General features: G+C 46.4%; 2 protein-coding genes across 3 annotated transcripts in view; both read left to right on the forward strand.

Annotated features, from left to right (window-relative positions):
- Nucleotides 1–16,529, forward strand: part of LOC135921167 (5'-nucleotidase-like) — a 232,739-nt gene extending 216,210 nt beyond the window's left edge. For both annotated transcript variants that reach the window (XR_011507818.1, XM_070523042.1), the window contains exons 5-6: nt 15,968–16,165; nt 16,278–16,529. Coding sequence is in view for 1 of the 2 variants with exons in the window: in XM_070523042.1 (XP_070379143.1) it covers nt 15,968–16,165; nt 16,278–16,522 (443 nt within the window). In the remaining variant the exon portion in view is untranslated. The remainder of the gene's footprint in view (nt 1–15,967; nt 16,166–16,277) is intronic.
- LOC135921163 (uncharacterized) lies at nt 4,163–5,399 on the forward strand. Its single transcript, XM_065455470.1, has one exon. It carries the CDS (start codon nt 4,188–4,190, stop codon nt 5,397–5,399), a length of 1,212 nt encoding a protein of 403 aa, XP_065311542.1. The 5' UTR covers nt 4,163–4,187.
- Nucleotides 16,530–26,150: the final 9,621 nt, after the last annotated feature.

The following is a 26,150-nucleotide window of genomic DNA, read 5'->3' on the forward strand; positions in this document are numbered from 1 at the left end:
AACATCTTGCACGGCCTCAAATGGCAGATCTGCCTGTGTTATCTGGACATCGTTAGCTTTTCACCGTACTTTCCTTCCCACTTACTTCGACATGAACGCGTCCTAAATTGCATCGCCGATGCTGGCCTCCAGCCTAACTTGAAGAATTGTCGCTTCGCTGCCCAGCAGCTGGTCATTCTCGGCCGTGTCGTGTCGAAAAGAGGTGTACTCCCTGATCCGGCGAAACTGCAAGCTGTTGCTTAGTTTCCGCAGCCAACGACCTTGAACGAACTGCGCAGCTTCACTTGGTTAGCATCATACTTTCGCCGCTTCATACGCATGTTGCCCCCCATAACAGCATCTTTAACGCAGCTCTTCGTGGTGGCCACAACCTTTCAAACTGGTCACCGGATTGCGATGCCACATTCACAAAGCTGCATCGTCTCTTGATGTCACCACCAATGTTCCACCATTTCGACCCTAGTGCTCCAACTGAAACACACACGGATGCCAGTGGCGTTGGCCTTGGTGCCGTTCTAGCTCAGAGAAAGGCTGGCTTCGATGAGTACGTCGTTGCCTTCGGCATTCAAGCACTTACTAAACCTGAATCGAACTATTCTGTAACAGAAAGGGAATGCCTTTCTCTAATTTGGGCCATAAGGAAATTCCGTCCGTATCTATATGGCCACCCATTTGACGTAATAACTGATAACCATTCGCTGCGCTGGCTGTCGTCCTTAAAAGAACCATCCGGTCGTTTCGCTCGATGGGCCCTTCGACTGCAGAAGTACGGTATTCGCGTGCTCTACCATTCTGGCTGGAAATACTCGGATGCGAATGCCTTGTCTCGTTCACCAATAACAGACGAGGTTAACTCCCCGAAGGCCTCATTATCCGAGTCTTCCCTTGCTGCCACGGACATTCTTCTGGAGCAGAAGAAAGACCCATGGATTGTGTCCATGTTGCGTTTCTTGTGCACCCCATCGACACGCACTACAAATCGCGCATTACGTCGTCATTCACATCACTTCTCCATTCGCGACGGGCTCTTGTACCGTCGTAACTACCTCCCGGGCGGCCGAAAATGGTTACTTGTCATCCCTCTGCACCTGCGTTCGGATACTTGTGCAGCGTTCCACGACGATTCCCGGTGCGCGCATGTAGCTGTACTAAAGACAGACGCGCGTCTAAGCCTTCGTTATTACTGCCGGGGCATGTATCAATTCATCCGTCATTATGTCCGCTCCTGCCTCATTTGCCAACGCCGCAAAGTCTACCTCCTCGCGCAACCACCCCATTGCAGCCGTTGCCTTGACCAGCACGTGCTTTTGATCGAGTAGGCATCGACATTTATGGGCCTCTGCCAACCAAATCAGATGGCAACCGCTGGGTAATCGTGGCCATCGACCATCTAGCGCGCTATGCGCCAACGTTTCCTTTGTCCAGCAGTTCTGCACGTGACGTCGCCTCGTTTTTCCTGCGGCACATCATCCTTCGCCACGGAGCTCCCAGGGATTTACTCAGTGGCAGAGGCCGCGTCTTCCTCTACGACGTCATCGAGGCTCTCCTCAAAGAACGGCGCATCATTCATCGCACCATTACTGTGTATCCGCAGCTAATTGCATGACCGAGCGCTTTAATCGCACTCTTGGCGGCATGCTGGCCATGTACGTTGAATCCGACCAAACCAAATGGAACCATGTATTTCCTTTTCTGACCTACGCTTACAACGCCGCGACGTAGACTGCCACAGGATTTTCGCCCTTCTTTCTCCTGTACGGGCGCGAACCCTTTTTCACAATGGTATATACCCTATACCCTATCCTATCCCTACCGAATCCGAAGCTGCTGCATACGAAGAATAGTGTCGCAAGCTTTCCCGTATATTTACGTCAGAAGACCAGCAACGCCAGCAGCACCATCGAGAAACTTCCAATGCTCCTGTATTCTATGCTCCTGGCTCACTAGTGCAACTTTGGGTTCCAGCCTCTACCCCTGGACTGTCACCGAAGATCGCGTCGCAGTACCAGGCCGCATACCGCGTAATCAACCAAACGTCTCCAGTCAACTATATCGTGGAACCCCTCGAGCTACCTTGGGATCATCGTCGAGTACGCGAAATTGTGCATGTCCAGCGTCTCAAGCCCTACTTTGATCCGTCTGTGTTGTCCTACCCGTAGGTCACCGGGCCGGCTTCGTTTTCTGCGGGGGAGATAACTGTACTGTAAAATAAGGATCAAATGCCTCCTGTTCTTGCAAACTTTGACCATGATGCCCCTACAGCACTTCACACTGATGCGAGCAATGTTGGTGTGGGTGCCGTACGGGTGCAGTGGCAAGATAGCTCCGAAAAAGTAATGGCCTACGCTAGCCGAACACTGTCTGGTACGGAGGAAAACTACTCGACTACCGAGAACGAATGCCTCGCCGTTGTATGTGTGGTTACCAAATTACGCCCCTATTCGCACGGCCAGTCATTCAAAGTTGTCAGCCACCATCGTTTTCTTTGTTGGTTGACTAACTTGAAAGACACATGTGGCCGTCTGGTGCACTGGAGTCAGGCTTCAGAAGTTCGACCTGAACATAATTTACAAAAATAAGAAAACAGGGGCACCAATGCCTGCTGGCTCTCGCGGTCACCGATGGAGTCCGCAGGTACTGATGACGTAAACGTGGACGCTCTATTTTTGGGCGTCGTTAACGCTGTCACCATTTCACAGGAGCAGCTCCACGACCCAGAGCTGCTCTCACTCATTAATTTCTTGGAAGGCCGAAGCCGTTCAGCGACTCTTTATTTTTTATTTAGGAATACTGCAGGCCTTAGAAGGTCCGGGCAGGAGGGGAAAGAAGTCACGTACAATATGACCTGCAACACGGGTGCCCGGTGTTGAAGGGGCTCCAAGAATGTGCGGCTGCGCAAAGCTCAGATGAAAGTTCCAGACCTAAGCACAGCGTCAATTTATTAAACCGCCATTTCGCATGTCAGAGCCGCCGCGCCGCCCTGGGGCCCCTTCGACCACGAACAAGGGCTTTGCAATTAAATCATATTGCACGCGACTGTACATTCAATAAAGAAAACACAATAGATTGACGAAGGAGTGGAAAAACTCCGGAAAAATGCAATAGAAAGTTGGAATGCATGATGAGTAAAGCGCCTAAATATTGCATAGAGAGTGGCAAATACAAATTGAAACATTGGTTTAATAGCGCAATTTCGAAGCACTGGAAATGCATTAGAGAAAAAGTGAGTCTATAATTCAAAAATAATACATCGTGTAAATCATAAATATTCCATAAGGATTCAAATTGAAAAAATATTTCGTAACAACAAGCACTAATTTTAGATAGTAATAGACGCTATTGAGTCAGTGCTGGCAAGTTTGGTATAAGGTACACTCTAAGAAGAATTCCGGGGAAAACGGGAGTAACTGCGCAGTTCGTCCCAAAAAGGGCGCTTTCGTCCCTCAAGGGAGTAACTGCATGGATGTGCGTGCCGTGTGCAAATTTTGGAGAGTAAGTGTTTAGTCCCTGGTCGGAAAGAGAGCAATGGGAGGACGAACGGCAACAGTTACTCCCCATGCGCTCCGCTGTTTTCGTCCGTGTCGTGCAGTGATGCGGCAAAAACTGTATTGTCTATAAATCGTGAATAGTTCGAAGTTCGTGCACTGTCCATTGAACTACATGCAAAGCAGCACTTTGCCTATTCGTGAAAAAATTGCGTGAAATTTAAAGTTGGAATGTGAAGAGCCATGCCCTTCGTGCGCACCCCATAAGTGAGCGATAGAAATTAAACGCGCAAGTCATTGATAGACTGCCAGATATTGCTGGTCAATAGTACATAAGTTCCTTCCGTTCCAAGGAGATTACGAACTTAACTGAAGCGATGTGTAGCTCAAACGGGACACACTAAGCGACAGAGCAATTGTCCGTCTCTGTCGTCTTAGGTGCCCCGCTTGAGCTCGCTACACGTTTACATCGTGTAGTGCCTCAGTTTAAAGCACCCTAAGAATACTCGGTCATATTTCTTTTCGCACTCACTGATGGTTGCAAGTACACTCAACGTTACACTCTCCCAGCACAACATACACAAAATGCCCAATCGCTTTTACATTGCCGCACCTGCGTTCCGATGCTTAACCTGTCTCAATTTCCTAGTCCCGTCAACCAATCTGCCGAAGAAGAGGCTTGTTCGAACGGCCACGTTTGCGATGAGCTCCGCTGGAAACAGCGCATCGGCCCTTGGCCGAGGATCACACCCACCGTCATCTACCGATTCCGGTAATTATAAAGTCGTTCTTCCTCGTCTACCGACTGGCAACACCGTCCTCAATTCAGTTTTCCTGCATGCTGACCTGGCAGGGCGGCCGTATCGGGCCCCGGACTTTCGCGATGCTCTCCTGTCAGTGCTAAATGCAACTGATATCCTCGGTGCTGGACAATACCAGATGAGCCATTTGTGGTTGGTGACATGTGTTAATAGCATCGCGAAACAGAATCTTGTCGACAAAGGCGAGTTGTTGGTGAAAGGCCTCAAGTGCCTTGTCATTGCCCCGGAATGCAAAAATATCAAGATGAAGCTCCTTTGGCTTCCCCCACACCTCGAACAGAGACGGATTGTTGAAGCGCTAGAGCCATATGGCACAGTGCAGTCCATCACGAGAGAAATGTGGCGGTGTGACGGCATGGAGGGCTGGCAAATGACTAACCGAGACGTGGCGTTCACATTGAAAGATGGCGTTTCTGCCAGTAATCTGCCACATCTGTTGAACATATATGGCCACCAGTGTCTTATCTTGGTACCTGGCCGACCACCACTTTGCCTCCGGTGCAACAGAGTTGGGCATATCCGGCGACAATGTCGAACACCACGCTGCAGCAACTGTCACCGCTACGGTCACCCTGCAGATGCATGCGTCGGAACCTACGCTGACAAGCTTCGTGCAAATAGACCAGCTGAGGATGATACCATCACCGATCATCTCATGGACGTGAGCGAAGTTGTGGATGCAGCTGGAGAAACACTCCCTGAGACTCATCGACAAGAACAGAATAAACCGTCATCGGCTGACGTTAGCCTCAGCCAGAAGCCTGCGAGCAAGGATGAGACTAAGGCACCTGACGACGAACCATCTGTGTCATGGACAGAATCGCCACCAGTTCAAGATCGCCCACCGTCAGGGGAATCTGGATCGATGTGCGAGGCCGCTAAGAAGCGTCCAGCGCCATCTGACAATTCATCGCCCTCCGGAAAAGAGGCTCGTGTTCCCAAGGTGTCAAAGTTGACAAAACCGCTCCGGGGAACGCCTACTCCTGCAGATGTCCCTTGTGTTAACGTGCACCAGAAGGCCCATTGTGCATCACCTCATCAAGAAGGGAGTGGTGCACCTCTGGAGCAGTGTTTAGACGCTGCACCTACATAGGTAATCATGGCGGGCGCTCTTCCCTTCCATTTTGGCACTTTAAATGTCCGTGGCTTACGAAGTAAGCGACGGCAAGTACAGCTTCTTCATTTGTTACGCAATAGAAAATTAGACATTGCTGCTATCCAAGAAACAAAGATTGAATCGGACGAAAACACAGAAGTAGCTCTATCTCCATTCCTATCTGACTATAATGTTTGTGTCAGCCATGCAGTCGGCGTTTCCGCAGGCTGTATGTTATTTGTTAGAAAACATTTACCATGTGATTAGCTACATTTGTTTACAGATAGGGAAGGGCGCCTAATATGTTGCGATATGGATATCAGTGGTATGAGCTTTAGATTTGTGTGTATTTATGCTCCGACCAAGTTACGTGAACGCGAGTGCTTCTTCTTATCTCTAGAACATCATTTCTGTACTGATCGTGCATTGGTCCTCTTTGGAGACTTTAATTGTGTATGTAGCGCGCAAGATCGTACGTCACTGAAGCTGAGACATGATCCAAGTAGTGATGCATTGCAACGCCTGATATGGGATTATCAGCTTGTGGACATTGGGAAAAATGAAAAGGCAGGATGTCGATATACGCACTTCCAGGGCACCTCGCATGCAAGGCTTGATCGAATTTATGTTTCACTTAGCGCACTACCTCTTATTTATGGTTACACTGCGCACCCTATATTCTTTAGTGACCATTGCTTAGTCTCAGCATCGTTTGGCAGCCGTCGGTATCAAAGTCGGCGTATGTGCTGGGAGCTGTGGAAGTTTAATAACCAATTACTTTCGCGTGAGTGTTTCTTAAATCGTGCTACTGAGCTTATAGCTCATGCGTCATGCCGCAAGGACTTGCCACTCTTTGCTGTGTGGGAATTATTCAAACAGGAAGTTAAAATGATAGCTATCGAAGAATCGTCAATATTGGCCTTTGAAAAAAAGAATAATTACAAAGCATTGTATAAACTTCTGAATGAATTGCATGAGCTTGAATGCCTACACCCGGGTCAATATATTGATGATATTTATAAGGTGAAGGCACAGTTACAAACTTTGAACGCAGAAAAATACAGAGGTGCACTAGTGCGTGCGCGAGAGCAGCGTTTCCTGGAAGAACAGCCTTGCAGTAGGGCCCTTGGTGATGAACGCCGACACGCGCTGTCGAAACAAATACTACATATAGAGTATGGTGGAATCATTGTTAACGAGCCTACTCTAATAACTAAAGCGTTTTTCGAGCATTATCAAAAACTATTTCGAGAACACAAGCCATTGGATACAGATGCTGCCAAAAAAATTGTATCGTTGCTGCCCCAGTTAAATCAGGATGATTACGATTACACAAATAAAAACATTGATATCAATGAGGTAACTTCATGCATCGATTCGTTAGCGAAGGGCAAGACGCCCGGCCCCGATGGCCTTACTGCCGAATTTTATCAGTGTTTTCGTTCCCTCTTATCACCATTATTACTTCAGGTGTGCCGTGAGGCCTTGGAAGTAGGGTACCTAACCGCCACAATGTACGAAGGACACACCGTCCTTATAGCCAAAAGCGATGATGAAAAGAAATTGCAAGGAGTTGACGGATATCGGCCTACCTCCTTATGCAATGTGGATTATAAAATTTTTGCTAAGGTATTAGCTAACCGTTTGCAAGTTGTAGTAAGATCTGTGGTCGGTGATCATCAAACATGTGGCATCAGGGGGCGGTCCATTCAGAGGAACATTCATGTTGCGAGATCGGTGCTAGAGTGTGTAGCTGAGGGGATTGGACAGGTGGCAATGGTACAGCTAGATCTGGCTAAGGCGTTCGACAGGGTAAATCACTCATTCCTGTTTACTTTACTAGAGCATATAAATATCGGATCTCAGCTCCTTAGAGGTGTCCGGATATGTTATGCTAATGGCTCAACGCGGCTCATAGTGAATGGCTCTCTCTCCGATCCGATTAGGCTTTTATCATCAGTACGACGAGGATGCCCCTTGTCACCGCTTCTGTTCTGCTTGTATTTAGAGCCACTTTGTATGGGCATTCTTAAAGAACAAAATTTCCAAGGGTTTAAATTACTGACTAATGAGGTTCGGGTTCTTGCGTATGCAGACGACGTGGCCTTTTTTTGTACAGATAAAGAGAGTGTGAAGACTGCTCTTGCAATTACAGAAAAATATTGTGCGGCTTCTGGTGCAAGCGTTAACTTTGAAAAAAGTTCAGGTTTTTGGTTTGGATTATGGGCCACAATGCCATCACATTACGCAGGCATTCAATGGAAAGAAGATCTGCGTTATTTAGGTGTGCCTCTCTCACAGTATAGAAATAGCAACGCTCATTGGTCGGGAGAAGTTGGCAAAATTCAACGTAAAGTGAATTCATGGCGAGGGCGGAATTTGTCAATGTTCTTTCGTGCTGAAGTGTGTAACGTTTTCTTAGCTTCCCGTCTTATGTATGTGCTGCAAGTACTGCACTGCTCAAGACTTCGCCTTCAGGCACTGCATCGCGTATTTGCAACATTCATTTGGAGTTCCAGTTGTAAATCGATGCGGCGCGACAATCTGTTCCTCCCTCTTGAACGTGGTGGTCTAGGATTAGTCCACCTCTTCATCAGGCAAATTGTTTCACGCCTGTTCTTCTTTCGAGACAATGACCATCCTTTTTTGCGTGAAATGTTGCAACTCCGTTTAGTTCATTATATTCCTAATATAGTAGTGTCATCAAATGCCAAAGATGTCCCACAGGCTCCTTGGGGCTTTCTTAAGGAGGTTGTTGACACATTTCTTTTCTTGAAAGTTAGATTCAGCCTGGAGTACGTGTTCACTGCGAGTCGAAAAGCAATTTCTGCGGCACTGGTGGACTCTATTTTCCCAGATCCCTTGTATCGTGCACCTTATTTAAGCCGACCTTATCAGGATGTACTTAAGCGCGTCCGAAAAATGTGTGTACCTCCTGGAGTAAAAACATTTTTCTTTAAATTACATTCGGAAACACTCCCTGTTAAAACTTGGTTGAATTCGAGGGGTTGCTTTGTGCCGTGGTCAACAAACTGTCGGCTCTGTCCACGTGCCGAAACCATAGATCACTGCTTCATAGACTGTAGGGACGCTGTATTCTTTTGGGACATTCTCCAACGGACGCTCAAAAAGGACATTGACATGACTCCATATACAATTAGGTTTGTACCGTTTAAGGTTACGGGCGGTCCTCCCTATGACATGTTCATAGTACTTGGCTTACATAGCCTATGGAGAAGTAGACTGTGTGACCGCCATGCCGAAAGCCCGCGATCTACAAAGTCCTTCTTTCGCGAAAGTGTTGCTTATGTAAGAAGTGTCTACGCTGCGCAGGAACCTCCGCCAGACTGGATGCACTTGTTGGATGCATGTGTGTCTTTGCCTGAGTTTTAAGTGTGTAGTTGTGTCCACTTTGTAATACACCTTCAGTTTTCTTTTCCATGTAATAAAGAAAAAAAAACAATCTGCCGTGGTGCAGTGGTCAGAGTAGCTAACATGGGAGTGCGAGGGCGTGAGTTCGAATCCTGCTTTCGGGCGACTTTTTTTCCTTTTTTTTCAGCTCACTAATCTTTTTTATTAGCGTATATATGTCTAATTTCATTAATTCCGCCTTTGCGGAGCATCGGAAATAATGACCGTTACTCCTTTGAGGAGCATCGGAAAAGAGCAACTGTTAGTCCTCGGAGGAGTAACGGCATGGAGAGTAACAGTTCATCCCCTCGCACTTACCCCCTAAAGGGAGGAATGGTTGTGGCAGATCAGTTGCTCCCCTAAAGGAGTAACCTCAATACCCCATTTCCTCCTTTTCTTCTTAGAGTGTAGGCTGTTCAATTTCGTTACTGTGTGAGGCAAAAAGGAATACATAAAGACGTTGGTTCTACCATTATAAGGCGTTAATGGCGTAGCGTGGCGAGGTCTTGTTCAGCAGGCAGTAAGGGGTGTTATATAAGGTTCGGGAGAAAGAGATAGTTTATAGTTACTCAGTGAAAAATTTAAGCCTGTGATTTTTTCAACTTAGTTGCAAAGGCTTAATATTTTGTTCAGCCATTAACTGACTTGGGGAATCACTTGAGCGATATTTAGAGAAGAAGAACCTTACTGCTTTAATTGTATCATTTCTAGCGCATTGATGTTAGTTTAAGTATAGGGATACCATACAACAGCTGCGTACATGCGTTTAGGACGGAGAAAATAGGTGTAGGCGATGGCGCAGGTTTCAGAAGCAGCGCGTTTTAACGTATGCCTGAGGTATCAAAGCTTTTTTAAAAGCTGAGTAGCAAAGATGAGACACGTGTGAGTCCTAACGAAGGTTACTGGCTATTATAACACCTATGTACCTATATTCATTCACCTCCTTAAGAAGTTCGGATGCTAGGCTATACGTAAACTACAATTTATTACTTTTTCTAGCGATCTTCATAAATACTGTTTTATCAATGTTAAGCTGCATATTCCAGCGTACCAAAGAAGCTAGTATATCTTGAAGGTTAGAGTTTACAGTAACTTGATCGTGTTGGCTCGGGATTTCTTTAAAGAGGAAACAGTCATCAGCCAATAGTTTTATTTGTACGGGCTTAGTAACACTGTCTACAATGTCGGTAATATATGTGTTAAATAATAATGGTCCAAAAATACTACCCTGGGGAACACCAGAAGTGACAGGAAGGATGCCGGAAGAACAATTCTCAACTACTACGAATTGCGTACGCTTAGAAAAATAAGCGCGAATCCATTTGCGAGATGTCAAGGAATGTTGAGATGTTCAAGTTTTTCTATTAGCTTTGCGTGCGATGCAAGATAAAATGCTTTCCTGCAGTCCAAAAATACGATGTTTGTTTGCCCTGATTTGTCGACAGTGCTAGCGAGACTGTGAATTACAGTTGGTAATTGGGTTACAGTAGAGAGGCCCTTTCTAAAACCATGCTGCATGGGAGATAGAATGTCTCTATGATCGAGAAAATTATTGATTTCAGAAGCAATAATGTGTTCCAAATGTTTGCAACAAGATGAGCTTAGTGATATGGGGTGGTGATTTGCCACTAGTGACAGATCGCCTATCTTTAGTGTCAGTGTAATACGAGCGGAAAGCCAGTCGTTAGGAAGCACCGCCGATGAAATGGATGCACAAAGGATAAGAACAAGAAAGCGAGATAGCATTTCAGCGTACCTTTGAAGAAACGTGTTTGGTTGGTTATCAGGCCCTGGAGACAATTTTGTTTTTATGTTCAGAAGCATAGAAAAGATGGCTGAGAAAGAAATAAAACTAAGATCATCATTGTTTGCTGCACCATCCATGAGGTGAAACGTGCGAGTTTGAAAAACACTGTTAAAGTAAGCATTGAAGTGATCAGCGATATCTTGTGCAGCAACGGCAGGATTGCCCTCATGCATATTATAGTCAACTGATTGACTTTTTCACTGAGGTAGCCCCAAAACTTGCAAGGAGCAGTTCTGATGAAGTTAGGCAGGGTTAACTGGAAATAGCCAAATTTAGCAGCACTCAGAGCCTCCTTCAATTTTGCTTGGTGGGGTCCTACTATGTCACGAGAAATACCATGTCGTCTTAGTCGCTTGACCTTTCTCTTTATGTGCACTATGTCACGTGTCATCCAGGTAGTGGCTCTAGATGTTTTCTTGGTTTTATTTGGAATAAAGTTGTCGATACAGTGCACACAAATATTCTTAAGTTCATCCCAATGTTGCAGAGTGTGATGTCCTCTATAACCGCTTAGACGAAAGTCAAGATAATCCAGTATGCTCTCATCCCTGGCGCATGGAAAATCTTTTACAGTAATAGTTTTACAATGAGTAGATCGAAGAGGATAAAGGTATCAAGAAAAAACAAGTTCATGATAAGAAATGCATGTTCAACAGAGCCCAAATAATTACCTAAAGTCCGGCTAATAAACACAAGGTCTTGTATTGAGGCAGAAGCAGCGCTAATTCGTGTTGGCTCATTAAACACTTCCTGCAAGTTGTGCATAAAGATGACGTTACGCAAGCGCTCATTATTTATATTAACATCAGCGCTAGAAGTTCCGTGAATTCCGTCAACTACCGGAAGATTAAAATCGCCTATTAGAAAAATTTCGTCGTGTACAAGAGACGCGATGTGATGACACAGTCCAGTGAGAAACTGCGGAGGGGAATCGGGAGCTCCATAAACAGCAAAAAGCAAAACAGGCATTATGGCATAAAATTTTTCAAGAGATATTTCAAGACTAGCAGCTTGACGTAGGAGAACTGCCGAGATATCCTGTCTCATCAAAATAACACCGCCACCTCTAGTAGGTCAATCCCGACCTAAAACATGGTAATGAGAGGGAAAGACATCCGCATCTTCTATTTCGTCATGCAGCCATGTTTCTGGGATGATGAGAATGCGTGGGTTATGCGCAAGAATAATCATGTCAAGCTGACGACTCTTGTTGATAACACTGCGCACATTGATATTTAAAATTCAGAATTCTTGAGGGGGAGGAAGTCAGTCCTTTTTTGAAGTACTGCGACAGTCATGAATTTTAATCCTGGTGTTCGTGGCATCGTTCTATCTAGCTTATCGTTGATCCCCAGTTTCGCGTCTATCAAATAAACTTTTTTGCCTGCTTTGTTCTCAGGCTTCGCGATATCCCAAAGCAGTTAACCTTTTCTGAGGGTTTCGTGTGAATAATAGTTTTGAAGAGAAATTCTGGTCCCTTTTAGCTTATGGGAGCTTTTTTAAGATTGCAAATGCTTCATTGAAGTGCTGAAAGAACATAATAACGGGCCCTTGCTTACCGGTCTTCTCTAAACAATGGATTCTTCGAATCGAGATGCAATTTACGTTTAGCATATGAGAAAATATGTCAGTCACAATTTTTTGCTTAAGCTCGGTTTCTGTTTCCGCGGCTTCTCCCGAAGACCAAAAATTATCAAATTGGAACGCCTACTCCTATCTTCCAATTCCACTATTTCGGTTTCTAGAAATTTAATGTTTTGTTCGAGTTCATCTACACGAGCGACACGTTTTTCTAAAACAGCGAAACGATTGTCCCAATCAGTAAAAAGTTTTTCCATATTGTTCTGCTACGTTGTAAGCATCACCATATCTTCAACCAACTTGGTTTGTCCAGTCAGTATTTCTTGCAGCAATTTTTCAATATCGGGGCCTGGATTTGTCTCAACGTCACCGCACAGCAAAAGTGAACACATACAGTAACTTTCGTCAGCAATACTAACACAACGCCGGGGGCACGGCAAGACCAAAAGACAGCGGCAATCCTTCTTAAATGAGGCAGAGTAGTAACTAAAATGTATAAAGCAGAGGAAAGGCTTGTGAGGCCACATGCCCGCAGTTCGTCCGCCGCGCCAACTGGCATCGTGCAGCTGCAGTCGTCTTTTTGTACAGCAGCCCACAGGTGTCACATGATGTGTAGGTGGCGCTAGGGTTGGAGTGCCCGAGACCAAATCTGGCGTGACGTGAAAGAAAAGCGTTTCGTGCTAAGAAATTGTGATGCCAGGGGACTGCTGCCATTGTGTCTCTGGAACGGCGTTCTCCATAAAAAGAACTTTTTTGCCACTGGCAGCACGTACCTGCTTGTCGTACCGGCCTTACATCGAAAAGAAATGCTAAATGCACGCCACGATGAAACAACCGCAGATTATCTCGGCTGCACGAGAACATTGTCCCGACTCCTATGCAAGTATTACTGGCCGAAGCTACCTGCTGCTGTAAAACATCACGTGTTAACATTTCCCCACTGCCGAAGAAGCAAAGCTCTCCCCGGCAAGCTCGCAGGTCTCTTATATCTGGCTGAAGCATCAGGCTCGCCATTTGCCCAAGTTGGAATGGATTTCCTGTGCCCATTTCCAACTTCTACAGCTTGCAGTAGATGTATCATTGTTGTCACCGATTACCTGACGCGTTATGCCGAGGCAAAAGCTACACAGAAGGGCGCAGTAGCCGAGGCAGCCCATTTATTTCATCGAAAACGTCTTCCTTAGGGACGGCGCCCCGGAAGTAGCCATCACAGATAGGGAAACTGCCTTAACTGCCCAATCCCTTGACTCCGTTCTCACTCAGACTCAGTGGTGCAAGCCTTCGGAAAACAACCGCATATACTTTCCCAGATGAACGCACTAACGGAGTGTCTTAATAACGAGCCTCGCCGACATGCCATGCATGTATGCTGACGTAAAACATAAGAACTGGGACATGATTTGGCCCTACGTAGCCTTCGCCCAGAATACCATTCCACAAAAAACTACTAAAACGACACCGTTCAGCTTGGTCCAGGGTCACGAAGCCACGACGACGCTGGATGCCATGCTGCTGCGCGAGTTGGACGATATACCTACCGACGTTGCCGAATTTACTCAGGGCGCCGAAGAAGCCAGACAGCTTGTCCGCGTCCGTATCAGCATTCACAAAGACCAAGATGCCAAACGACACGATCTTCGACGCAGGTCCTTCTTCTACAGTCCCGGTGACAAAGTATGGGTTTGTATACCCATACGTCATCGTGGACTTTCCGAAAAACTCCTAGGACAGTACTTTAGGCTGTTTAGAGTGACCCGGCGCCTGAGCGACGTAACTTACGAGGTCGTTCCTGACAGTGACAATGCCTCCCGTCGTAGCAAGCACCCGTCGTACCCAAAGTGATACATGTGTCTGACTAACTATTACGCTTTGTTTTTGTTTTCTTATTTGTGTTTGTTACTCTGTGCGGTTATACACCATCCTCATACGCCTAAATTGCGCGTGGGGACGATGGTGCCTTCCGAGGGACGCAGATTCCGCCCCTGGACTCCGATAAAGAAGAGGAGAAAGCCAGTATGCTTGAGCGTTTTGGTCAAGGGCGGTGAAGAAGAAGTAGCAGGTGCACTCAGTATTGAAAAGGCGACCTGACGTTGTGCCTCTCGAATAGTGCTCTACGACCCCTGTTTTTCCCGTTGCGACAATATGCACACAAGGCGAAGGGTTTCGCGCGAGACCCGAAGCCTAACATTCAAAAAAGAAAAAAAAAGAACGTTGTGGCATATATATATACTGACGTTTCGGCCGGAGGACCAGCCTTAGGAGTGATTCCAAGTCTAGTCGCGTCACAGTTATACATCTAGACACCAGACATTTATCACTCTGTCCGACACGAACACGCGCATAATCAAGCCCTCGTCAAATAAAATGCAAAGCTAGTCATTATGAAAAAACTGTAAAAGTAGTCCGGCAGTTCTAGGAAACATAGCAGGTAGGCAACGTCACTGCATCTAATCACACAATCATGCTGCCCTAAAGAAGCCCAAGCTGCAGACGATTAAAAGATGAAGGCTAGAGTTATATTATGCACTTCAGCAGAAAGCAGGATTACAAAACGCAAACACGCATAGATTTACCGAAGCACACGTGGACGAAAATCGGAAAATCACGCACTAGAAAACCAATGATTTTTATTGTCTGGAAATTGCAGTAGTCACGCCCGTAGCATCAGTCATAATGCGACCCGTGCAGCTTACGCCATAGGCATAGGTGCCAGCCACCGGGAAAAAATTTAAACTTTCGCAACATAGAGAAAGCTCGTAGAAAAGGCAAGCGTGACCACGTACACAAGTAAGGAGATACATGGAAACTAGTGAATCTAAATTAGCGATGCAGGTTAGTTTTAGGATGTTTTTGTTAACATCACAAGAAATAGCGTTGAACTTGTCTATCAAGTAAGATTCGCGGACTAAGCGATCGTGGTGGGATGGAAAGCCAGATTCCAGCATGGTCACTGTAATGCCCTCGAAAGAGTGTGAAGTTGTACACAGCGAACGAAAAGAAAGGGGGTCAGCCGAGGGGCCCGACAGAGGACGGTGTGCGAAATGCTTTGCGTGAGAACGATGATAATTTAATCGGATTCGAAACGGCGTTTCGGTTTCACCAATATATTGTAGGAGGCACGTATCACACTCAAGAAAATAAATGGCGTTGCACGTGTCACAGTCGATGCTACCTTTGATGCGGAGCGCGAAGTTTGAAGCCTAGCTTTTCGCTGCCATACTTTACAGCGTGGCTTGCTGCATGGGCTACAACCTGCAGGAACGCGGGCACCGATTTCAGAAATGGTTATCAAATCGCGAATGTTTTTTTAGTGTAGGTACATTACTCCCGGTGCCTTCTGGAAAAATTGTCCTGTCTTTCACTTTTGTCTATAACTGTACTGTACTCTCCACTGTACTCTGACGAAGGCTGGTCCACCAGCCAGAAACTTTAATACGCCTTCCAAAAGGTTCGTCGTCTCTTTCCGGGTCTTGGGTCGGGTCTAGCGTGCTGACTTTTGATGAAGCCCCCACTATATATATATATATATATATATATATATATATATATGTATGTATGTATATATATAGTTATTTATATATATATATATATACATATGTATAATATAGGCGTCCTATACAATATCGAAATCCAGGGTGCTTCTCGCAATTGCATTTTCTTAGCTGTCTCAGTCAGCATAGATATAAAAGGTGAAATTATGAAACACATGACCGTCGAAATTCGTACATTATGCATCTATTACATTCCTTTCCTCTTTGTTGCTTAGGTATTCGTGTGGTTTACAACTTCAGTATGCCTAGCGGGTGCCGCATTGTGTCATTGAGAGTACTTTGTGCCAACTGCAGCGTACCAATATACCAGGAAGTTATGGAAAATGAGACGTACAGTATTGTGACGACCACTTTTATAGCAAACGGAGGCGATGGTTTCAAATTTGGCCAATCGGTTAAATGGAAGACTGAAGGTAAGGTCACATTTGCTATCATCTGCCGAAATAATTATTTTCTGCCGCCAAACTGCTCTCATTAGTGGAAGTTATCAAAAACATTGCTGACTAGTGAAAATTTACGTTTCAGGAGTGAGCGCAACGGACGCGTTACTGGCTTATATAAAAAAGTCCTCACCTTTGAAAACCCCAGAAGAGGGTCGCATCATCACTTTGAACCTGCCATCAAAGCCCGAAAATACAACGGCCTCATCCATTACTGAGGTGTCATCTACTACGGAGTTATCGTCTCCTGTACACGCATCATTGATTGCAGAAAGTTTCGTGATGCGTCGAAATGAATGGAGGTCGATGAGAAGAAATTACCTTTGGTGATGGGCACCAAGTTTATGGAACGCACATCTGCATTTGCTAATAAAGATGTGATATGTGTGAGCCCATGTCTTCTGTTTCTTCTTTGTAGAAGTTAAAAAGTGCGAGAAAATCGGCAGAAGCACTCTCACGATGACCGTGATTAGGATTGAAACGATGTAGCAAAGGACTACTGCAGCTCTGCAGACCCCGTTCGTACGAGGCGTGTATGCAGCCGGATTCCTCTCTCGCGCTTCCCACTGTATACATTGCGTCATTCAGCGGTGGCGCCGCGAAGTTCGCGCGGGGAGCTTGTGTGAATACAGGTTTCTCTGGATATACATGAGGCGGGACTGATTTCGCCTGAGAAGCGTAGAATTCCATATTCTTTTGCCATCGAGAGCGGGACATACTATGCGAGACATAATTACTGAAGTTGGCGTCGATGAGGGTCATAGAAGAGCAGCGCATATTCAGTGACACGTACCAAGTCACCCAAGCAGGCGTCAAAGAGGTTCGCTCTAGAGAGGCACACACATACCGACCGAAATGAGTGATTCAAGTAGTTATAAAATAATTTAATTGAAAAGAGGCGCAAACCTTAAGGGACTGTGAGGAGCAGACTCCAAAAATTACGTGGCGCAGCAGCAGCGCGACGAAGAAAAAAAAAGAAGCTTGTTTGGATCGTATCTCCGGGTTTTGGCTAACTGTCGGGCGGATTTAATGCAGTTTTGTATGTGCCAATATTGTTTTGAGATAAAGTTAATTGTTTGATACGGAGGTAGTGGCCCAAGTGCCGAAAAATCCTCCAGGGGACGGCGCGGAGCCATCTCCGCCTTGGTCTGCCTCCCTACTAGCTGATCTTAAATGCCACTTGAAGCTTTATTTCGTATTACGGGTGTGTAGCACTCCTATACCTTAGAATGGAGGAGCCATCCGACTCAAACCCGAAGGCCGTGCAGGTGGAACTTCAGGCGGCCACGTATCGCTACTTTCACATCACTGATTCACGACAACTTGGCAGCGGTGGCAATGTTTGCTGCTAGCCAGACCAGACGTGCATGTATGTCCTACTTAAGTGCTCATTATTTGGATCGATGGAAGTTAGCGCCTTCATACCCCTGCGTCTTGGCTACACTAAAAGAACAGTTCGTGGTGTGGACTGCAATTGAAGTCCCGTAGAGGCTCTAGAAAAGCTCTATGCAGGTGGGGTAATTGCTGTTTGCTGGTGTGACAGAATGGTGGACAATTCGCGTCTCCCTACCGAGTGACTGATTCCAGCGTTCACATGTACATGTTGCGCTACTCAGATGAAAATCTGGCTTCGCTTCTTGAGAGTGGAACCGCTTTCCTCGGGTCTATTACAATGTTGCAATTGTTGGCGCTATGGCCACAGTACAGGTGGTTGTAAATCCAGTCTTCGTGGTGTTAAGAATGGCGGGCTGCAAAACAAGATTGCCACACAGTTACGAAAGGGCGACACGACGCGCATCTCCCCCTCACCATCGCTGCAGCTAGGAGGCGTTCGAAGAAGCGGCCTTTGTGCTGAAAACTGCCTCCTTCCTCCAGCCCCATCGACATTGTGACGGAACTAGTTCGGTGTGTGAACAATGATTCCGGAGTTCCCCAACGCGGAGCTGATTGGACACGCATGGACAAGCTGCCGCGGGAACGACGTATTTCGGTGCTTCTCACGCTTCGGCGTGGCGCAAAACAACGAGCGACCCTCGATCGGCACCGATAATACCCGGAACGGCACCCCTCCAACGCCGTCGTTTGGGCATCGGAATGTGTGTGCCTTTGTGTCTGTAAACTGATCTGCAGAGCAGCGGCGAGTTGGTAATGAGTAAACGGACAGTCGCCGCCTCGTATGGCCGGCGGATCGAGTGTATAAAAACTGTGGTTGTGCGAATGCTGAGGACACTTCTCTTGAGCAGTCATGTTAGACTGAGTCACTTCTCTCATGCAGTCATGTTGGACTGTTACTCTTTTTCTCAAGCAGTCATGTTAGACTGATTTAATTTCTGTAAATAAACCCTTTTTCCTCGTTCTCGATGAGAAGCAGTTCTTCACTTCATCAACGATCTCAGCGTAAATAAGTTGGACGACGGCATGGGCCAGCTACATTCGAATTTATGCATACTCCAATCTTGGCAAAGGACCACGGACGATGGGATTGAGCCCCCAATCCCGACAACTGGCTGACAGCGGTGAGATGGACTTTGCGACATGGTGCTGTATCTGCGGTGAGTGCTTGGTTTTTGCTTTGACTCTCTAGGCTTCATTTTCGGGTTGTTCTGTTTAGAACAGTAGGGAAGCTAGATTGTTGTGTGTTAGCTAGGTTGTGTTTTCCTAGCTAGATTTAGAGAGCAGAATCAAGGCAGTAAAGCAGCAGTCATGGATTTAAGGACACTGCTGAGAGACGAGTTGTTGATTGTTGGTGAGGAACTGCGCCTAGATGTACGCAAGGAAATGCTCAAATCGGAATTATTGGAGCTAATTTCCAATCAGGCCAGTCAGGAAGATATTGAAATGGGAATGGAACTTCTCAAAAAGAGAGAGAAACGGGAAAGAGAAAGAGAAGAATGGGACAGAGAAAGAGAAGAACTGGACAGAGAAAAGCGAGAGAGAGAGGAACGCGATAAAGATCGCGAGTTTCAGTTAAGAAAAATGCAACTTGAACTTGAAAGCAAACGTTTGGAGTTGTCTCAAGGAAGTGAAGGCGCTCTGGGACGATCAAGTGAGGCAGAATCGAACCGCATGGACAGGCTATTAAAGCCATTTGAGGTCGGGACCGACATAGGCTTGTTCTTAAGCAATTTTGAAAGGACTTGCGAGAAGATGAACTTCGGCCCGAGTACATGGCCACAGCGGTTGCTGTCTATGTTGCCGTGTGAGGCGGCGGAAGTAATCGCCAGATTGAGTGTGCAGGATGCATATGATTATGCAAAAGTTAAGGCAAGTCTCCTGAAGAAATACCGACTTTCAGCCGAAGCTTTTCGGCAAAGGTTTAGGAGCACAGGCAAGAAAGATAGCGAGGGCTATCCGGAGTTTGCATATAGCTTAAAGGCCAACCTAGTCGAGTGGCTTAAAAGCGCGGAAGCGTACGACAGCAGAGACATGATCATTGAATGCATGTGTCTAGAGCAGTTTTACAAAACCATCCCCCAAGCTGTGAAACTGTGGGTGCAAGACAGAGGTAATGTAAACACTGTGGAAAGGGCGGCTGAATTAGCCGAAGAGTACGCAACCCGCAGAATGTTGAACGCCGAGGAGGGAAACTGGGACGGTCGAAATGGACCACGGAAACCATTTCCGTTCAAAAAGGGTGCGCAAACTAGACGATCAGAGCCTGTAGACATGGCGGAAAAGCCCGCAGAAAAGAGCAAGGAGAAACTTAACGGAGAAACCGCACAAAAAGAACAGAAAAGAAAATTCGAATCTGTTAGACCAATTCGCTGTTACAAATGCCACAAACTGGGACATATAGCTGTAAACTGCGAGAAGTCTAGCGTAGTTTTTTCCTACGTGCAGGAAAAGGATGAGAATATGGAACTTTTAAGTCCGTATCTCCACAACCTGCAAGTTAATGGAAAACCATGCCGAGTGATAAGAGACAGTGCCGCCACGCTGGACATTGTCCATCCGTCTTACGTGATGGTAGATGACTTCACCGGAGAAGTAGCATGGATAAAACAGGTTGTAGAAGAACACAGCGTGTGTCTGCCCATGGCCAAAGTCAAAATCAGTGGACCATTCGGGGAACTAGAGACTGAGGCTGCAGTTTCCAAATTTTTGTCACTGCAGTATCCCTACATCTTTTCGAATCGTTCGAATCAGTTACTGCGTGACAGAGGGCTCAAACTGGGAGAGGGCATAGTACAGGCATTGACCCGAGGTCAAGCTCGTAAGATCGCGGCGCTTTCGGCTGGAAATGCTCAAGCTCCTCCAGCGGAAGCAGAAAAGGGGATAGCTTCAATACCCGAATCCGAGCTAGGCCCGAGGGACAAAAGAACAGTTGAGGAGAGCCTGCCAGCTGACCAGCTCACTGAGAGCGTAGCACTAGAGTGTCAGAGTTCTAGCCTGCAGGAAGAGCAAGTAGACGCGCTCACTAGCGAGACAGGGTCGTTATTATCACCGGCCTCAAAGAACTTTGATCAACTCTTACGCGTGGATAGAGAGTCCCTGGCAGCTGAGCAAAAGGATGATGAGAGCTTAGCTAAATTACTTGACACAGCTAAAGAAGGCATTGCTAGGCGCAACGTAACGATACATGATAGAGGAGGATTGTTGTATCGACATTACAGCGATCGAAAAGGTAGGATTTTAGATCAGTTAGTCATACCTACTAAGTATAGGCAGGACCTTTTGAGTCTTTGTCATGGAAATGGGTGGTCCGACCACCTAGGCATAAACAAATCAAACGAAAGATTGCTTATGGAATACTACTGGCCTGGCTGTTTCAAAGATGTAGAAAACTTTGTAAGATCATGCGACGCCTGCCAGCGTTCTGGTAAACCAGGAGAGACATGGAAAGCTCCACTGAAGGTAGTGCCCTTAATAACAGAGCCTTTCAGACGACTTGTAATAGACACGGTAGGGCCTCTTCCAAAAACAAAATCAGGCTACAGGTACTTGTTTACCATGCTGTGTCCGGCTACCAAGTTTCCAGAAGCAATCCCTTTGAAAGAGCTCAGCTCCACCGAAGTAGTAGACGCGTTTTTGACAGTGTTTGCACGAGTTGGGTTTCCAGCCGAAATTCAGGCAGATCAAGGGTCAGTATTAACGAGCGCACTGACTTCCACATTCTTGCAAAAGTGCGGGGTAAAGTTAATACACAGTTCTGTCTATCACCCTCAGTCAAACAGTGTAGAGAGGTGGCATTCGGTGCTTAAGCGAGTTTTGCGTGCGCTCTGTTACGAGCACAAGGAGGACTGGGAGAACTGCCTGCCGGCAACTTTGTTTGCTTTGCGAACGGTTCCACATGAGGCGACAGGGTTCTCACCAGCAGAACTAGTGTATGGGAGGACACTCCGGTCTCCACTGAGAATGTTAAGAGAGATGTGGGAGGAAAGAGGGGAGAGTCCAACCGTGGTTGAATACGTGCTAAATTTACTGGAACGGCTAAGCGCATCCCAAGAACTAGTCGGAAAGAACATGGCAATAGCTCAAAAGAACGCCAAAGTCTATTACGACAAGAATGCGAGGCTTAATTCGTACGTTTAAAGTCGACTTAACGATGAAAGCAGAAAAGTGTAGGTTTGGTTGTTCGCAGGTTACTTATCTGGGCCATGTTGTCGGTCAGGACATGAGACGGCCGGCTGAGCTGAAAATAGCGACGATTGGAGATTTTTCTCAGCCGCGCACGAAAACGGACCTTCGTTCATTTTTGGGACTTGTGGGGTACTATCAACGGTACATTCCGAATTACTCGCAATTGGCAAGTCCATTAACAGACGCCCTCCGAAAGGGAGCACCGAGTAACGTACACTGGGATAAGGACAAAGAGAACGCTTTCCAAAGTTTGAAAGCGCTATTGGTTTCTCGCCCTGTGCTTCGCGCGCCAGACTACACAAAGGAATTCATAGTTCAATGCGACGCAAGCGACAGAGGTATGGGCGTGGTACTTAGTCAAGTCGGCGACGATAACGAGGAGCATCCTATCCTCTATGCCAGCCGTAAACTAAATGTAAGAGAGGAAGCCTACAGCGCTTCAGAGAAGGAATGCGCTTGTTTGGTTTGGGCCGCCCAGAAGTTGTCGTGTTACTTGTACGGAGCGAAGTTCATCTTCGAGACCGACCACTGTCCTCTGACGTGGCTCAATCAAATGTCACACAAAAACGGCCGCTTGCTCCGATGGAGCCTCACTCTCCAAGAGTACAACTTCTCCGTTAGATATAAGAAGGGAAAGTTGCATAGCAATGCGGATGGTTTGAGCAGGCTAATTTGAATTCTGCGTTTGGGGGTCCCGCCTAAATTTGAGGGTTACTAGTGTTAATTTTATTAAGCGAAGAAGATCCCCTCTCATTTAGCAGGATTCCCTCCATGACTGCTGAAAGTGTCAGCAGGAATTTGCTTCAGAAATTGGCATAGCGAAATGCAGCATTTTTTTTGTTTCTGCACTTATGTTGTTGTTTTTTGAAGCCTAGCGAGTCTAAAGTGAGAGCCAATGTACGTCATCTCGGCGCAGAGCCGTGTTGTGGGGTTCGTTTTGCAGTTGCCTGTCCTTGGATGTTTTGGGGCGGTGACATCAATGCACAAGTGGTCGCTGCGAGCCAAGACATCAATCCCCCCCCCTGACCAGCAGCCGTTCTCTTCCTGCCTAGCGGTTGTCAACGCTAGACAGTCGAGACTTTCCGGGCCATGGAGGCGCTGTTAAGAATGGCGGGCTGCAAATAAGATTGCCACACAGTTACGACAGGGCGACACGACGCGCATCTCCCCCTCACCGTCGCTGCAGCTAGGAGGCGTTCGAAGAAGCGGCCTTTGTGCTGAAAACTGCCTCCTTCCTCCAGCCCCATCGACATTGTGACGGAACTAGTTCGGTGTGTGAACAATGATTCCGGAGTTCCCCAACGCGGAGCTGATTTGACACGCATGGACAAGGTGCCGCGGGAACGACGTATTTCGGTGCTTCTCACGCTTCGGCGTGGCGCAAAACAACGAGCGACCCTCGATCGGCACCGATAATTCCCGGAACGGCACCTCTCCAACGCCGTCGTTTGGGCATCGGAATGTGTGTGCCTTTGTGTCTGTAAACTGATCTGCAGAGGAGCGGCGAGTTGGTGATGAGTAAACGGACAGTCGCCGCCTCATATGGCCGGCGGATCGAGTGTATAAAAACTGTGGTTGTGCGAATGCTGAGGACACTTCTCTTGAGCAATCATGTTAGACTGAGTCACTTCTCTCATGCAGTCATGTTGGACTGTTACTCTTTTTCTCAAGCAGTCATGTTAGACTGATTTAATTTCTGTAAATAAACCCTTTTTCCTCGTTCTCGATGAGAAGCAGTTCTTCACTTCATCAACGATCTCAGCGCAAATAAGTTGGACGACGGCATGGGCCAGCTACCTTCGAATTCATGCCGTACTCCAATCTTGCCAAAGGACCACGAGCGATGGGATTGAGCCCCAATACTGACAGTGGTAGCCCCTCCGGCAGGAGCCATTCCGCTAGTGACTGCTCAGCTCAATCGGACTCGTGCTTCTCCTTCAATGGAGCCCACAAGGCTGATTGCTCAAACTGTCTCGCTAGAAGTAAAGAAGTTCAAATACTGGAAGTTTTAGGCGTTACTCACGCCCAGAGGTCTTTGCGGCGGTAAAGCAGAGAGCCTACGGTATGCGAACTTGTCAGAGGTAATCGCACAAGCTATTGAAAAGTCTGTGGCTAAAATTACGGAGCGTATTGCAGAAAGCTTCACGCAATGTTTTACTAGAACTCAGGAAGATGGGGAAATTGCATCCGCAACTCACATAAAGCAAGCTAGGCCTGCTCCAGGTTCCTCAAGCAAGGTCACCACTATCCAGACAACTCTGATTATCAGGAGACCTCCATCATGGGAATTGACGTTAGGCCACAGAAAATGAGGTGTTCCCCCTGGAGGCTACCACTTCACACTCGGTTAACAAATCTACGAAAATCCTCCCTTAAGTCAACCCGAAACGTATTATTTTGGATGAGACTGTTTGCTTTGCGCTACTTTTATCACCGGAAGGTAGATGAGGCTGCTGCAGTGGGACTGCAGATCAATATTTGCTGCTTCTACTGATTCAAACGTTATATATTCTCATATTTCTCCAGATGTAATTTTGCTGCTAGAAACTGGTTATCCCCTGAAAAACTCATTTGTTTCCGATATTCTAGGTCCTTTCACCAAGATCCCCCTTCTTGGGGTGGGGGCTCGTTATTATGGTCTCAAGTAATCTTTGCCGGTGTGCAAATATATTCCAGCTGATGTCTCCATAATGTGAAGTCGTAGAAGTAAAAATTATCCCTGGCAGTAGGCCTTTCTCATGGTAAATATATACTTTCCTTCGGGTGTGTAGGATACACGCCTTCTAGACTCAGTTTTGGCTCAGATAGTATTGGCTGGCAGCTTCAATCTACACCATGTATCATGGGGATCCAGATTCGATCACTGTGGAAAGCGCCTATGTGACTAGAAACAAATAAAAACTTTTCGTGTCAGAATTCGGGTTCAGTTCCGTTTCTTCGCAGAGTTTAGAGCTGTGCTGCATCTTACATTTTTGGGACCAGGTCTTTCCATATCCGCAAGGGAAATAGTGGATCTTGAGAAAAAGTGATCATTTCCCAGTGATGTCTGAAGTGATAGGTCCGCAGTCCACCTTGAAGGCCCGAATCCCATCTTTTGTGAATTCGTCATCATCAGCAGCAGGAGTCTATTTTATGTCCTCTTCAAGACGAAAGCTTCTCCCAGCGACCTTCAATTACTCCAGTCCTGCGCCAATTACTTCTAATTAGCGTCTGCGACTTTCTTAATTTCACCACCGCATCTAGTGTTCTGCCATCCTCGACTTCGCTTCCCTTCTCTCGTCACCCATTCTGTAACCTTAATGGTTCGCCGGTTATCTTACCTACGCATTGCATGACCTGCCCAGCTTCATTTCCTTCCCTTATTGCCAATTAGAATATGGGCTATGCCTGTTTGCTCTCTGGTCCACACCCCTATCTTCCTGTCTTTTACTGTTATGCCTAGCGTTCTTCGTTCCATCCAGTTTTGCATGATCCTAAACTTATTGTCGAGCTTCTTTGCCAATCTCCAAATTTCTGCCCGTTAAGTCAGCACCGGCAGAATGCATAGTTTGCGCACGTTCCTTTTTAATTATAATGGTATGCTTCCAGTAGGATCTGACAATGTCTGCCAAATGCGCTCCAACACATTTTTATTCTTCGGTAAATTTCCTTCGCATGATTAATGTGCCCTGTGAGTAATAGATCTAGGTAAACCTACTCCTTCACAGACTCTAAAGTGAAGTGGCGACCCTAAACTCTTATTTCCTTGCCCGGATATTGATCATTATCTTTCTCTTCTGCATATTAGTCTTCAACCTCACTCGTATACACTCTCTGTTAAGGCCCTCAGTAATTTGTCGTAACTCGTCCCCTGTGATGCTGAGCCATACCATACAATAAAATGCTTGACGACAACTTTCAAATCAATTTAAAGTTATTCATTGAATGCTCATGACAATTGCTCAATCTTGGATATTTCACACAAAAAGTTGTGCACAAAAAGTGTATACTGTTGCGGTATACCGCAACCGTATACATACGATTATGTGCATATGTAGAGTATCAATGCATAAGATCAAGGTGCTTTAGGGAATGTATAATGTTGTGCACCACCTTATACAGGAACAAAAGGTGTGAATAATTCAGTCTTGAGTCTAGAGGTTCGAAGTGAGGTATACTTGAGAAGGCTCAACTCTGGTCGCCAGAATGGCAAAAGTGGTGCTTGAAGATATATATATCAATTTATTCTGGACGCGTTCACCGAGGTCAGAAGTATATTTCGACATTGGACCCCCTCCGACAGAGGCATACTGGAGTAGTGGGAGGCACACAGCAGAATTTTAGAAACACAACAGGTCAGTGAAAATCATGCAATATACGGTATGCATTTCCAAGAGCG

The sequence above is a fragment of the Dermacentor albipictus genome, chromosome 8 (genome assembly GCF_038994185.2).
Source record: "Dermacentor albipictus isolate Rhodes 1998 colony chromosome 8, USDA_Dalb.pri_finalv2, whole genome shotgun sequence".
NCBI classification, from domain to species: Eukaryota; Metazoa; Arthropoda; class Arachnida; order Ixodida; family Ixodidae; genus Dermacentor; species Dermacentor albipictus.

Excerpts from the sequence above, each read along its gene's own strand:
- LOC135921163 (XM_065455470.1), top strand. The coding sequence starts at position 4,188 with ATGAGCTCCGCTGGAAACAGCGCATCGGCCCTTGGCCGAGGATCACAC.